The sequence below is a fragment of the Cyprinus carpio genome, chromosome A13, assembly GCF_018340385.1.
Source record: "Cyprinus carpio isolate SPL01 chromosome A13, ASM1834038v1, whole genome shotgun sequence".
Lineage (NCBI taxonomy): Eukaryota > Metazoa > Chordata > Actinopteri > Cypriniformes > Cyprinidae > Cyprinus > Cyprinus carpio.
In genome coordinates, this window is record NC_056584.1 from 2,259,140 (window position 1) to 2,273,797 (window position 14,658).

A 14,658-nucleotide genomic window follows, 5' to 3' on the forward strand; every position below is an offset into this window, starting at 1 on the left:
TGGTCAGATTGCTTTAGTACCACTTCTTTGGGAAAGTGAAGTTGAACTTATTTTCCTGTTTTCGAGCGAATTGATTTAATGTTGCATAGTTGGTCAAGGTAAAGTTTGGCCATTGGATGCTAAAGTTCAACTCATTAAGGCCTTTCCAGAGCCTAAAACAAAATGCGAACTCTGGCGTTTTCTTGGGATGGCTGGCTATTATAGGAGCTTCTGCAAAAACTTCTCTGATGTTGCAAAACTGTTGACATATCTCCTTCAGAGCAATGTTCCTTTTTCTTGGGGTCCTAAATGTTAATTTGCATTTGAAGCTCTTAAGAGTTTGTTGTGCAGTTCCCCTGTTTTGGCAGCCCCAGACTTCAACAAACCATTCAAACTGTAAGTAAACACAAGCAGCACTGAAGTCAGTGCTGTTTTGCTGCAAGAGGATAACTGTGGAATCGACCACCCACTTTGCTTCTGTTCTTAGTTCAAGTTCAGTCGTCACCAGGTTAACTACAGCACCATAGAAAAGGAGGATCTTGCTCTTTTACTAGCTTTGCAACATTTTAAAGTATATCTTGGTCCTAGCTCACAACCCATCCTTGTTTTTACTGATCATAATCCACTTGTTTACCTTCTCCGTATGTATAACACAAATCATTGTCTTATGCGTTGGTCACTTATTTGTAAAACAAAACAGAACAATATATATCAATATAGTTTTGTGACTGTGTATAATCTTATGGGTGGGGGTGTTACAATGTACAACATTTTTCCTTTTCTTTTTGCTGTTTATATAGGTGTTTTCTTGTTGCAGAGGTGGCCACTCCAGATTGGCTGTTGTCATTATTGGAGACTGCCTCCTATTGGTGCTGCCAACAGTAGGAGTGTTTAAAAGGCTTCTATTCACTTTCTTCCGGGGGCTCTTTGAACGCTCAGTCTTAGACAGTTGGCTTAGTTGCCCTTTTGTTGTGTTTTTTTTTTTTTTTTTTCATTTCAGTTCAGTTTTGTGTCAAATGTTTGTAGTATTTGTTGTTATTTTGTAAATTCTTGTAAATATTGATTCATTGGGTTGAAGGGTTCCGAAGCCATTTATTTCATTTTTTTTCTTTGTTTGAAGATTTAGCTAGTTAGGGAAGCTATTTTGTATTTTCTTTGTCTTTTCTTTTGATGAGGTTAGTTGTTTGGTTATTTAGCCATTTATTTCGTAAAAAAAAAATAATTCTAAGATTACAAGAATTTAAAGTCAAAATGTTTTGACAATTTTAAAGTCGAAATGTTTTGAGAATTTAAATCATAGAAATGAAAGTTATAATATTTTGAGGGTATAGCCTTTATTGTGCATGCAAATGGGATTGAGAGCACCGGGGGAAGTTGCTAGGCCACCGGAATTGATTTGAATATTGATATTGAATATATCAACTGGGATGAGGAAGAGTCAATTTTAAGGACTCGGGGAAGCAGCTTAATATCAAGAATATGATATTTATTAACAGACTGGACAGGAACAACTTTTTATCTAAACATCAGCTCACACACCCAATCGACATTCCTGTGGGGGGGCGCTGTAGCTCTCTTATTTAACCCTTTTTTAATACACTACAAAAATATGTGGGATTATTAGCAGAAATCATACCATGTATCATACTCACGGGGACAGTATGCTTGGAAATAATATTTTATGTCTTCGCTCGGAAATAATATTATATTATACATTTCATGTCTGTCACGATATGATTTGTGCTTTTGGTAGGCCTACTTTTAGTATAAGTCTCAGGTTTCAAAATCAGTTTTATAGTGAAACACAAATTATGTGTCCTACAATGTGTTTTTCAAGCTCTTTAATGATCAGGGCCCGTATTCACAAAACATTTTAACTTAGCACTAAGAGTTCTCCTAAATGGCAGTAAAAGGTTTTAGCTAAGAGTTTTCTTTTAAAACCTATTCAGAAAAGCTGCTGAGACAAACTTTTACTCCGGAATAGACAGAAGTATTAAGCTAAGAGTAAGCGTGGAGTTGACCTTGTTGCTATGGATGATGTCAGCATACTTACTAACTATGCACACAGTGATTGGCTGATAGTCTCTATCAGAGATTTATTCATAGAAATATTGTAGAGCGCAACATTATGTTGCCATATTCAAATAAAGATTTTAATTGTTGCTAAATATAATAATTATGAATGTGTTAGGGAAAAACAGCAAGTACACTGCATTAACATTTTAATAATTTATTGTTACACTAGTGCTTTCTGTTTTCATTTTAAGAGATGAAGTCGGCGACTCTGACTCGTCATCTCCGCACCGCAGTATGCGCCTGTATGCATGTTTCATATGGATTACATAATCTGCGAATATTTGTTTTCTGTTTGAATTGGTTTATTTAAAAGTTTCACTCTCCATAGTTATTTTTCATGTCTGTAATAAGGCAAGCATACACAGAGTTTCGAATCAATGCGCTCAAGTTCACAGAGTCCGAGATGGCAGAAAGCGCATCCTGTTTGCTTTCATTATTTTACAAAAGCGCAACATTTTGTTATCCACCACAAAATCACCTCTATGTACTTTGAATTTGTTCTGAATGAATTCAGTTGTACTTTGAATTGAATTGAATTTATTCAGAACAATCGATACAAATCATTGCAAAGCAACTTTACAGAAAATTAAGTTTCTACAATATTTAGTAGTAGCTTATCAGTGGTGACTGTCAGTTTATGTGCATATGGCATAAATGTCTGGAAAAATCAACAAAAGACATAAACAAACAGACGATTAACACTATTAACAGCAATTATGCAATCAAACTTATAGCAAAATGTGGTAGTTCTGTATGTTGTCTCTGGGTTAGCATCATCTGAGGTCCTCTGAGGGGTTGGCATCATCTCTTCTCAGGTGTTCTGGATCCAGACTGGAGCTTGTGTAAATCCTAGTTACCACGGGATGTAAATCCCGTGGCAAAACAGAAATGCAAATAGAGACATAATTAGCGTAGCTGCTTTTCCAGACAAGTAAAATTAATTAGTTTAACCCAAGCTAAAGAATAATAATGCGCATTTGATCAGATATAACTGCAGTCCAAAATTATGAGATGCATTATTTGAATGCTTGGCCAAAGAGATGTGTTTTTAATATAGATTTAAACAGAGAAAGTGTGTCTGAACCCTGAACATTATCAGGAAGGCTATTCCAGAGTTTGGGCGCCAAATGCGAAAAAGCTCTACCTCCTTTAGTGGACTTTGCTATCCTAGGTACTATCAAAAGGTCCTATCACAGCGTTTTGTGACCTTAGGGAGCGTGATGGATTGTAGCGTGGTAGAAGACTAGTTAGGTACGCAGGAGCTAAACCATTAAGGACCTTATAAGTAAGTAATAATATTTTGTAACTGATACAGAACTTAATAGGTAGCCAGTGCAGAGACTGTAAAATTGGGGTAATATGATCATATTTTCTTGACCTGTAAGGACTCTAGCCGCTGCATTTTGGACTACCTGTAGCTTGTTTATTGAAGATGCAGGACAACCACCTAGCAGTGTATTACAATAGTCCAGTCTAGAGGTCATGAATGCATGAACTAGCTTTTCTGCATCAGAAAAAGGTAACATGTTCTGTAGCTTGGCAATATTTCTAAGATGGAAGAATGCTGTTTTTGTAACATGGGAAATATTATTTTCAAAAGACAAGTTACTGTCTAATATAACACCCAGATTTTTGACAGTAGAGGAAGTAACAGTACATCCATCTAAATGCAAATTGTAATCTATGAGATTCTGTGTAATGTTTTTTTGGTCCAATAAGTAATATCTCTGTCTTATCTGAATTTAATAGGAGAAAATTATTGGTCATTCAATCTTTTACATTTTTAACACACTCTGTTAGCTTAGATAATTTTGAGGTTTCATCTGGTCTTGTTGAGATATATAGTTGAGTATCATCAGCATAAGAGTGGAAACTAATCCCGTATTCTCTAATGATATTACAACATGTATATTGAAAATAGCAGAGGACCTAGGACAGATCCTTGTGGCACTCCATATTTTACTGGTGATAAATGAGATGACTCCCCATTTAAATAAACAAAGTGGTAGCAATCAGACAGGTAGGATCTAAACCATCTTAAAGCCTCCCCTTTGATTACCTGTATAGTTTTGTAATCTATCTATGAGTGTGTCGTGATCTATGGTGTCGAACGCAGCACTAAGATCAAGTAAAACTAGCAAAAATACAGATTTAAAACCATAACCAGACATAGTTTAATAGCTATGATACTGTTTTTGAAATCAAATCTTTGCAGAGCTATAACAGAAAACACATGCATTTAACAGTTGATCTGTTAAAAAGCATATGCATAAACCCAAATAAGACATAAAACAGTTATCAAATAAATGTGTCCTGTTCTGTGACTTAAACTCCTGAAACATCGGTGTCTCATATTTTAGAGCAGTCAAAGCAATTTGGGAAAGAAATCAATTAAAACTGTGTGCGTGTGTGTGCGTGTTCATATTTTAGAGCAGTCAGTGCAATTTGGGAAAGAAATCAATTAAATATGTTTGCGTGTGTGTGCGTGTGATCCAAATGCAGTATGTTTTATTAGGGCAATCCAAAATCATAAACAGTCCAGGCAGGGGTCAAAACCAAACATAAACAGTCCAAAACATGAAACACGAACATCCACCAGGGAACCAGGAAACCGCAGGGTGACATTCAACAAGGACTCCGTAACAATGACAGAAACAACCAGGGTATTTATACACAGGTGCAAACAATGTAAGTGGTGACAGCTGAATACAATGAACAGTGATGAACAGATAAGGCCAGTGGGAAATGTAGTTCTGAAGGGGGTGACAATACGGGAAGTGAGACCTCTAGTGGACACCCAGGGATACACAGACCAGACACTGTGACATTACCCCCCCTCTAAGGAGCAGCTTCCAGATGCTCCTCTGGTACACAAAACAAAAAAAACAAACCAAAAAGACCAGGAGGGAGGTGGACTGGTGGAGGTAGAACAGGGGGAGGGATGGCGGGCCAGGCCCGTGTAGGAGAACGGGGACCGGCAGTAATGGCTCCACCGGCAGCCAAGGTGGATCAGACAGTTCAGGGGGCCAGGGTTGACCCAAAAGTTCAGGGGACCACGAGGGACCAGGCAGTTCAGGTGGCCAGGGTGGACCCGAAAGTTCAGGGGACCACGAGGGACCAGACAGTTCAGGTGGCCAGGGTGGACCCGAAAGTTCAGGGGACCACGAGGGACCAGGCAGTTCAGGTGGCCAGGGTGGACCCGAAAGTTCAGGGGACCACGAGGGACCAGACAGTTCAGGTGGCCAGGGTGGACCCGAAAGTTCAGGGGACCACGAGGGACCAGGCAGTTCAGGTGGCCAGGGTGGATCAGTCCATCTCAGTTGTGCAGACAGCCAGGGAGGAACTCGCCACTTGAGCGACCAGAGCGGAACCTGCCCTTCCGGGGTCCCTGTGGAGACGTGAAGGTGCTCTGGACGTCCTGTGGAGACGTGAAGGTGCTCTGGACGTCCTGTGGAGACGTGAAGGTGCTCTGGACGTCCTGTGGAGACGTGAAGTGCCTCGACCTCGGGAACCATCTCGGGCACTGCATCGGACAGCGCCTCGGGCACCGCATCGGGAATGGCCTCGGGTCCCACAACGGCATCGGGAACCGCTTTCGGCCTCGGGAACCATCTCGGGCACCGCATCGAACACCGCCTCGGGAATGGCCTCGGACCCTGCCTCGGGCACCGCATCGGGAACGGCCTCCGCATCGGGGACCGCCTCGGCCATTGCAACGGGCACCGCCTCGGCATCGGGCACCGCCTCATTCTCGGGCATTACTTCGGGAACCGTCTCTGGCACCGTCTCTGGCACCGCATCGGGCACCGCCTCGGCATCGGGCACCGCCTCGGCCTCGGGCATTACATCGGGAACCGTCTCTGGTACGGCATCGGGCACCGCCTCGGCATCGGGCACCGCCTCGGCATCGGCCATTGCATCGGGCACCGCCTCGGCCTCGGGCACCGCCTCAGCCTCGGTCATTACATCGGGAACCGTCTCTGGCACCGTCTCTGGCACCGCATCGGGCACTGCCTCGGCATCGGGCACCGCCTCGGCATCGGGCGTTGCATCGGGGACCGCCTCACACCGCCTCGGCATCGGGGACCGCCTCGGCATCGGGCACCGCCTCGGGCACCGCCTCGGCATCGGGGGGGACCGCCTCGGGCACCGCCTCGGCATCGAGGACCGCCTCGGGCACCGCCTCGGCAACCAAGAGCCTTTGGTGGTTTCACTGGAGCAAGGCTGTGTGACGTGAGATTACCTGAGTCCTTCTGGATCGCAGCATGGCCCTGGTGAAGAACATCAGGGTTACAAGCAGAAGGCCTCCCTTCAAGCTGTGACAGCAGAACACCAGCTCCATGTCTCTGATGGACATCTGCTTATGTATAATCTCTCATTGGTTGAAAATGCTTCTATTCTTCTATCACCCTCATATCTTAATTTATATCCCTCATAAGCATGTTTTTCATTTAATAATTATAATAAAAACCCTCACATAATGTTGTCTGGCATAAAGTTCCTCCTCCTCGGTCTGATTCTCATTCATTTGATCCCTATATATGTGATAGATTCCAACAATTGCTCTGGAGAATTCCACCAAAGCAGACAGCACTCCAGTGATTGAGATGATACTCAGAGCGAGGCTGGCTGTGATCTGTCAGCAATCAAACCAGAATATTTTGTAGTTTGAGAAGTTTGATCTGGAGACACGGATATAAAAGCAAAATAATTCTCAGAATTATGCATGAGTATCTCACAAACAGTGAGTGGCTAAACAGACACTTATCTTTTTAGAGAGGTTGCGTTCAGACAGTATATAAAGAAGGCCACAGATAAAGAACTGCAAAAGAGGCAAGACATTTAGTATTCAACTACTGCTAAATACTTATTATAACACACATATACACACACTTTATGGGGACATTTCACAGATGTAATGGTTTTAAAATTGTACAAACTGTATTTTCTATCCCCTTACCTTAACCTTATCCCTAAACCTTCCCTTCACACAAAAATACAGGCATTTTTAGAAAGATAATTCAGTAACACTTTAGTATAGGGAACAGTTCTCACTATAAACTAGTTGCTTATTAGCATGCCTATTATTAACATATTGGCTGTTTATTTAGTATTTATAAAGCACATGTTCTGCATGACCATAGTCTACATACTTGATCCTACCCAATACCTACACTTAACAACTACCTTATTAACTATTAAGTCATAGTTAATGGTTTGTTAATAGCAAGGATTGGACCTTAAAATAAAGTGTGACTTATTATTAGTTATTGTTTTGTTAATAGGGTGATCAAAAGGTCCCTTATGGAGACATTTGGTCCCCATAACATAGGGAATACCAGGACCACACACACACACACACACACACACACACACACACTCCTTTCCATAGATGTAATGGTTTTTCAACTGTACAGTATATTTTCTATACCCTTAATAATAATAATTGCAGTAACCATCAGATGAGGCATGTTACAGGATCATTCTACGTATTGTCTTTTACTGTCACTGTCAGGGACTATTTGTTGGTTTATGTTTTTTATGGTTTAATTTGTTTTGAGTTAAATATATTTTTTGTTTGGTTATTTGTTTTTATTGTGGTAATTGGCCCTGTGAAGAAGTGGTTTCCAGTGACAGTGTGCCGAACAACATCCCTTAGCTGTTCTAAATTCACTGTAAACCACAGCTTCATGGGGCTTAGTGCTTTAATTGGACTGAGAGTCTGAACAAGGTTTGAATGTGTCAGATAAAAGAAACAGAATGTGCATAGCCATAGGTCCCAGGGACCAGGAATGAAAACCACCAATCTATAGAATGTGCTGTGCTGAGTGAGATCATTAACTTACTAGGAAAGCAGTTCAGTTTACTGGTATTCAGTGTTAGTTTGTGAGGTGATTTACTTAGTGGGATAGTTGTTTTGTTTGGTGGTATTCAGTGTTAGCTTTTGAATCAAGGCTATTATAGTTATAGTTATTTGTTTAGTGGTGTTTATTTATGGATTGTGGCTTAGAAGTTCTCTTTGAAGTCATTAAAGATCTTAAAGACCTTTCAAGGCAAAACATGCAAATATAGCCAAAAGAGATTTTGACACAAATCAACATACCAAGATCCCAAGCCAGAGTGGGCTGAACTGCTCTGCTGAGGTGGGTGCATATGATTGTGTATTCATAGGAATTCCAAACATGAATAGACCTAAACCCATCATCACCAGCACAACCTTACACCAGACATATGAAATATGGGCAAACATAAAATCAATAATAATCAATATGCAATATCAGTAAAAATGCCTATGTAATCTTAATAACAGGAGGGAAACTCCAAAGGACTAATACTGTTAGGCAGAGAAACCTAGTGAAAACTGGCTATTTTATTACATGCGGAAGTTGTCACAAGGCCTCTCTGATCTCTATAAGGTTTTGAGTCAAGAGTGCAAATACACAAACAAATGCTTGTTTTTCTTACTTTTTATTTTCTACAAATAAGAAACCTTTATTTTCCCTGTATAAGTGTGTTAAAGCGATGTGTGGGGGGATGCATATGCCTATGCAGAAAGTGACTATGTAATGTGTTAAAGCGATGTGTGGGGGGATACATATGCCTATGCGTGAATTTGTTATGTAAACTTTCTCTGAGAATTATTTGATGGAGTTTATGTGGGGTAACTAGAACTAGAACACTGTATCTGTCTGTAATCAGTGTTGTGTTTGAAATTTTGTGTTGTCAAGACTGCATACTGTATCCAATCTCAACGCCTTTTCTTTTTCTGTCTTCCAGTCAATTCCAAGCCATTCTACATTTCAGCAAACTGTAACTGTGACAATTGTGTAATTCATGGGCATTTTGTGATCAAAAAGCAAGTAATCAAACAGATCAGTATGAAAGCTTGTCAAATACCTGTCTGTGTCTGTGACAGAACCACCAAGATGAAAACAACAGTTGTGCAACAGCCCAGAAAAGAGAAACACGAGAAGAAAACAGTGGGAGAGAAGAATATGGGGCGGTCATTACAGGATGTTTGGGAAAAGAGGTCAACTCTGTGCCAAATGCTCAGAAAACAGAAATAATGGGCAACTTCATTAAGAGAAAGAAAGAGCAGAGCCGAACTGTGAAGCACATTCTCAGAAAACAGAAACAGTGGGCAACTTCATAAAAAGATTCAGAATGTTTTGGCAAGAAAGAAACATGAGGATTGGTAGGAGAAAGAAAGGAATGGAATGGGAAAGCAGCTCTTGAGAGCCCCCAAAAGATAACAGCTGGTTCATATGACAAACTAACCGGATCCAGATGTATCTCACTCTGCTTTACTAAGTCCAGTTATCATCACTAGCACCACAGTTGAATGCCTCCCAAGGCCTCTCTTAGTGTGATACTTCCCATGTTTAGTGCAATATCTTATAAACATAATATTGTCTCCGAATACAAACCCATACATTTCGTTTTTTTCCCCAAGAATGAGGGATGGTAATTACACCTGTCAAGCCTTAAAAGCACAAATGTAAGATCTGTGAAAAGATTCCAGATTCTTTAATGTTATTTGATTGATTTTGAAACATGAGTCACTATTTGAATCTATCAGCTGACAGACGTTCTGATGTATGCATCATATAAGCACACTGCAGCAGCAGGAGTGTTAAATTAACTAAACGTGCAGCGCTTTGGGTGTCCAGGACCAGAGAGGATCCATTGATCCTATTCTCCTCCCACTGCAAACGCATAAACAAACAAATGAAATAAAACACACCATAGAGTGCTGCAGGGATGATATATTGGTAACACTTCATTATAACTTTCATTACAATTACAATTTCATTACTTTCATTTCAATAACTAACAAACATTATATAATGCGTAACAGGTAGTTAGTTATTATATATTCACATAGCTAGAAATATGAGATAATGTGCTTGTTAATGTTTACTAATGAAACATCATCATTTTATGTAAAATTGAAATGCTTTATTAAAATTCATTATCATTATACTATCATTAAACTTTCAATTCATATGATTATGTATTCTTTAACAATCTTCAAATGATTTTGACACATGGTTTACAATAATTAAAATTTTCATTAATAAACCATTAACAAACATTATAGAAGCAAAAGTCTTGTGCATTAACAAAAGCTTTTAATGGTTGTACAACATCTTTTAAAATCATTTGTGGATTTTCAAGAAGTGTGTAATCATATAAATTGAAAGTTTAATGACATTTGTAAGCATTTTAATTTCCATGAAATATTAATCTGTTAATCATTAGGTAATGTTTAATAAGTTTATTAGTAAACTTTGACAAGCAAATTATCTCACATTTGAATATAAATGAACTAATGATCTGTTAAGTATTATGTAATGGTTGTTAATGATTTAATAATGAAAGTTATTATAAAGTGTTACTGACATATTTTTCATAGGCCAAAACCTGTTGCATTTCAGCTCTAAAGTCAATGGCTGTGTCCAAAACCACATATTTCTCTACTATTGATAGTTTTCACGTGACGTCATACCCTTACGGGGATGCCCACATGGAGGGGCTTTCCTCCACTGACCGCTAGTTATTTTATGAGGTTTGCATTAAGTAGTAATGTAGTAAGACAGTGATATTCAAAGGCCAAATTCAGTATACACTTTATTGATGATGCAGACTTTGTACAGGCAAGAAGATGAACCCAGAATATAAATGTAATGCACAAAGTTCAATATTAAATGTTTTACATTTACATTACATTTACATTTAGACATTTAGCAGACACTTTTATCCAAAGCAACTTACAAATGAGGGCAAAGGAAGCAATCAAAATCAACAAGAGAGCAATGATATGAAAGTGCTATAACAAGTCTCAGTTAGCTTAACACAGTACACATAGTAATGTTATTTTAAAATCATATAATAAATAAAAAGAAAACAGATAGAATAGAAAAAGAATAGAGCAAGCTAGTGTTAAAGGCCTTTTTTAACTTTTGTTAATTGTATAATAAGAAAGTAAAACAAATAAAATATAAAAAGGTTAGAGAAGCTAGCATTAGTTTTTTTTTTTTTTTTTTTTTAAAGAAAACAAGCAGTTAGTAAATAAATAGAGTGCGAGTCTAAAAGGGGCAAGTTTATATATACAGGTGCATCTCAAAGAATGTCATGGAAAAGTTCATTTATTTTGGTAATTCAACTCAAATTGTGAAACTGTGTAAATAAATTCAATGCACACAGACTGAAGTAGTTTAAGACTTTGGTTCTTTTAATTGTGATGATTTTGACTCATATTTTACAAAAACCCACCAATTCACTCAACAAATTAGAATACTTCATAAAACCAATTACAAAAAAAAAAAAAAAAAAAAAAAAAAAACATTTTTAGTGAATTGTTGGCCTTCTGGAAAGTATGTTAATTTACTGTACATGTACTCAATACTTGGTAGGGGCTTGTTTTGCTTTAATTACTGTCTGAATTCGGCGTGGCATGGAGGTGATCAGTTTGTGGCACTGCTGAGGTTGTAGGAAGCCCAGGTTTCTTTGACAGTGGCCTTCAGCTCATCTGCGTTGTTTGGTCTCTTGTTTCTCATTTTCCTCTTGACAATACCCCATAGATTCTCTCTGGGGTTCAGATCTGGTGAGTTTGCTGGCCAGTCAAGCACACCAACACCATAGTCATTTAACCAACTTTTGGTGCTTTTGGCAGTGTGGGCAGGTGCCAAATCCTGCTGCAAAATGAAATCAGCATCTTCAAAAAGCTGGTCAGCAGAAGGAAGGATGAAGTGCTCCAAATTTCTTGGTAAACGGGTGCAGTGACTTTGGTTTGCAAAAAAAACACAATGGACCAACACCAGCAGATGACATTGCACCCCAAATCATCACAGACTGTGGAAACTTAACACTGGACTTCAAGCAAGTTGGGCTATGAGCTTCTCCACCCTTCCTCCAGACTCTAGGACCTTGGTTTCCAAATGAAATAATTAAAAAAAAAAAGACCTTGGTTTCTCTCATCTGAAAAGAGGACTTTGGACCACTGGGCAACAGTCCAGTTCTTCTTCTCCTTAGCCCAGGTAAGACGCCTCAGGAGTGGCTTAACAAGAAGAATACGACAACTTTAGCCACATTCCTTGACACGTCTGTGTGTGGTGGCTCTTGATGCCTTGACCCAGCCTCAGTCCATTCCTTAAGAAATTCACTCAAATTCTTGAATTGATTTTGCTTGACAATCCTCATAAGGCTGTGGTTCTCTTGGTTGGTTGTGCATCTTTTCCTTCCACACTTTTTCCTTCCACTCAACTTTCTGTTAACATGCTTGGATACAGCACTCTGTGAACAGCCAGCTTCTTTGGCAGTGAATGTTTGTGGCTTACCCTCCTTGTGAAGGTTGTCAATGATTGTCTTCTGGACAACTGTCAGATCAGCAGTCTTCCCCATGATTGTGTAACCTAGTGAACCAAACTGAGAGAGACCATTCTGAAGGCTCAGAAAACCTTTGCAGGTGTTTTGAGTTGATTAGCTGATTGGCATGTCACCATATTCTTATTTGTTGAGATAGTGAATTGGTGGGTTTTTGTTAAATGAGAGCCAAAATAATCACAATTAAAAGAACCAAAGACTTAAAGTACTTCAGTCTGTGTGCATTGAATTTATTTAATACCCGAGTTTTCCACGACATTCTAATTTATTGAGATGCACCTGTATATTTCCTGCCTTATTCTGTAATAGAAATGGGGAAAAGGTGTTTGTAGTAGCCTTTATAAACCAATCAAAAAACTGTAATTAGGAAAATATTATAAAATATTATAGTATAATATTATAGATCATCATCATGTGGATAATTTTATTTACAGCTATATTATTATTCATTCATTTTACTAATAGTTAGATTGGGCAGGCCTTCACAAAATGGCTTTTCATTACAAAAAAATAAATAAAAAAAGGCCTTGACAAAAGGGCACTTTGGGCATCAAGGGGTTAAAGGGGCAGGTGCTCAAGCACCCACCGCACCCCCCTCTGCACATGCCTGATCTGAAGGCCAGACCAAATTACTTGAAAACACTTTGCAATTGCAATGATAAATTATTCACTTCATGTCAAGTTGTTGTGGTTGGAAGAAAACATCCATAATAAAATATAAATAAAATAGTATTAGACACAAATATTTTATATGGTAATACAGACATTGAAAAATGTATTTACACATGAGTGCATGAGTGTAAAGCAGATCATTATTTGATGCGATTATTTGATTTGTGCTTTGTATTGTGCTAGCGCTGCATTCGGGAGATCATGTGTAGCCTATTATTAGCCCATGTGTATTCATTTATTGTGTATATTTAACTTTATTCAGTTGTTGAAGTTATTTTGAATTTTTTTTTAAAAGATGCCTGCGCATTCATGTAAAAAGACAAAATGCAACAGAGAATTAAGTGTTTAATAAGTTAGCCTAAAATAGATTTTTCATGATGAATTTTGGTAAATGTGCTTTAAAATTATTTTCTTAAAGTGAAAAATTATGAAATGAGATATCCAAAATTTTGCTTTAAAATTAATTTCATAATAAAAAGTTTGTTATGTAGTTTTGTAAATTCTTAACAGGGACAGAACATTAATGAAACATGCAAACAAGACATTACAGACAATAGACTGAATGGGCGTTTAGCAGATGAAAGAAAAAAATAAACATTTAAGAGTCTCCTACAAAAAATAAAAATCCCATAGCATTGTTTTAGAAATATTTAATAGATCTCAAAGGAAAGAAGAGATGTCATTCTCAAATGTAAAATATATTACTGTAGCTTAATAGGACTTTAAGAAAATTAATAATTTTGATTCAAAAGCCATGGTTACTGTGGTAAAATCATGGTTTTGCCAATAGTAATCAATACGCTTTCACGTGTCAACGAGGAACGAGGGGCACACAGGAGAATTACCATAAACACGATCTTTATCTGTAACCACAAGGAACATGGAAACCACACTGGGGATCGACGAACAATACTGGACACCAATTTAAAACAGACAACACTATTTAAACACTGAATAGAATAATGGGCAGACGAAACACACCTGGGATCAATCCAAACAAACGGGGAACACCTGGAAGGAAACCAATGCAGGGAGACAGAAGCTGGGTCACAGAGCACATGAGGAGCAAAACATACAAAACATGGAACAGAGTCTGACATACGCCAACAAACCACGGTTACTACACTTTTACTATATATATATATATATATATATATATATATATATATATATAAGGTTAATTTTCATTAATTTTCAAGGGTTGACCAGAACATTTTTTTTTCTTTTAAATTGATCAGTCTTTAAATACCATATGTAACAATTTTTTATATTTATAACTGCATTTATTGCTGACTATTATGGGTGTGGAGCATATAATGCACACTCATCCAGGCCACCAATATTTTTTAATTAATAGATTTGTAACCCTCACATAACACTCTGGTAATGTTTAATTAAACTGACAGTGCATGTTTCATACCGCAGTAAAGATAGTTTGCGGTTCAGATTTCGTTTGACCATAAATCTGCAGTGCACTATCGTAGACATGTAAATAATATCACGTCACTCTTCATTTGTCAATTCATGTGACATGGTCCTCCGGTT

The 14,658-nt window shown here is 38.3% G+C and overlaps 1 protein-coding gene across 1 annotated transcript; it reads right to left on the bottom strand.

Moving 5' to 3' along the window:
• Positions 1–5,800: 5,800 nt before the first annotated feature.
• On the bottom strand, positions 5,801–9,169 carry LOC122147142. The gene is made up of 6 exons (XM_042768292.1): positions 8,953–9,169; positions 8,159–8,272; positions 6,818–6,877; positions 6,533–6,691; positions 6,236–6,401; positions 5,801–5,805 (listed from the first exon to the last, which is right to left on the bottom strand). Exons 1-6 carry the CDS (start codon positions 9,061–9,063, stop codon positions 5,801–5,803), a joined length of 615 nt encoding a protein of 204 aa, XP_042624226.1. The 5' UTR covers positions 9,064–9,169.
• Between the last annotated feature and the right edge of the window lie 5,489 nt (positions 9,170–14,658).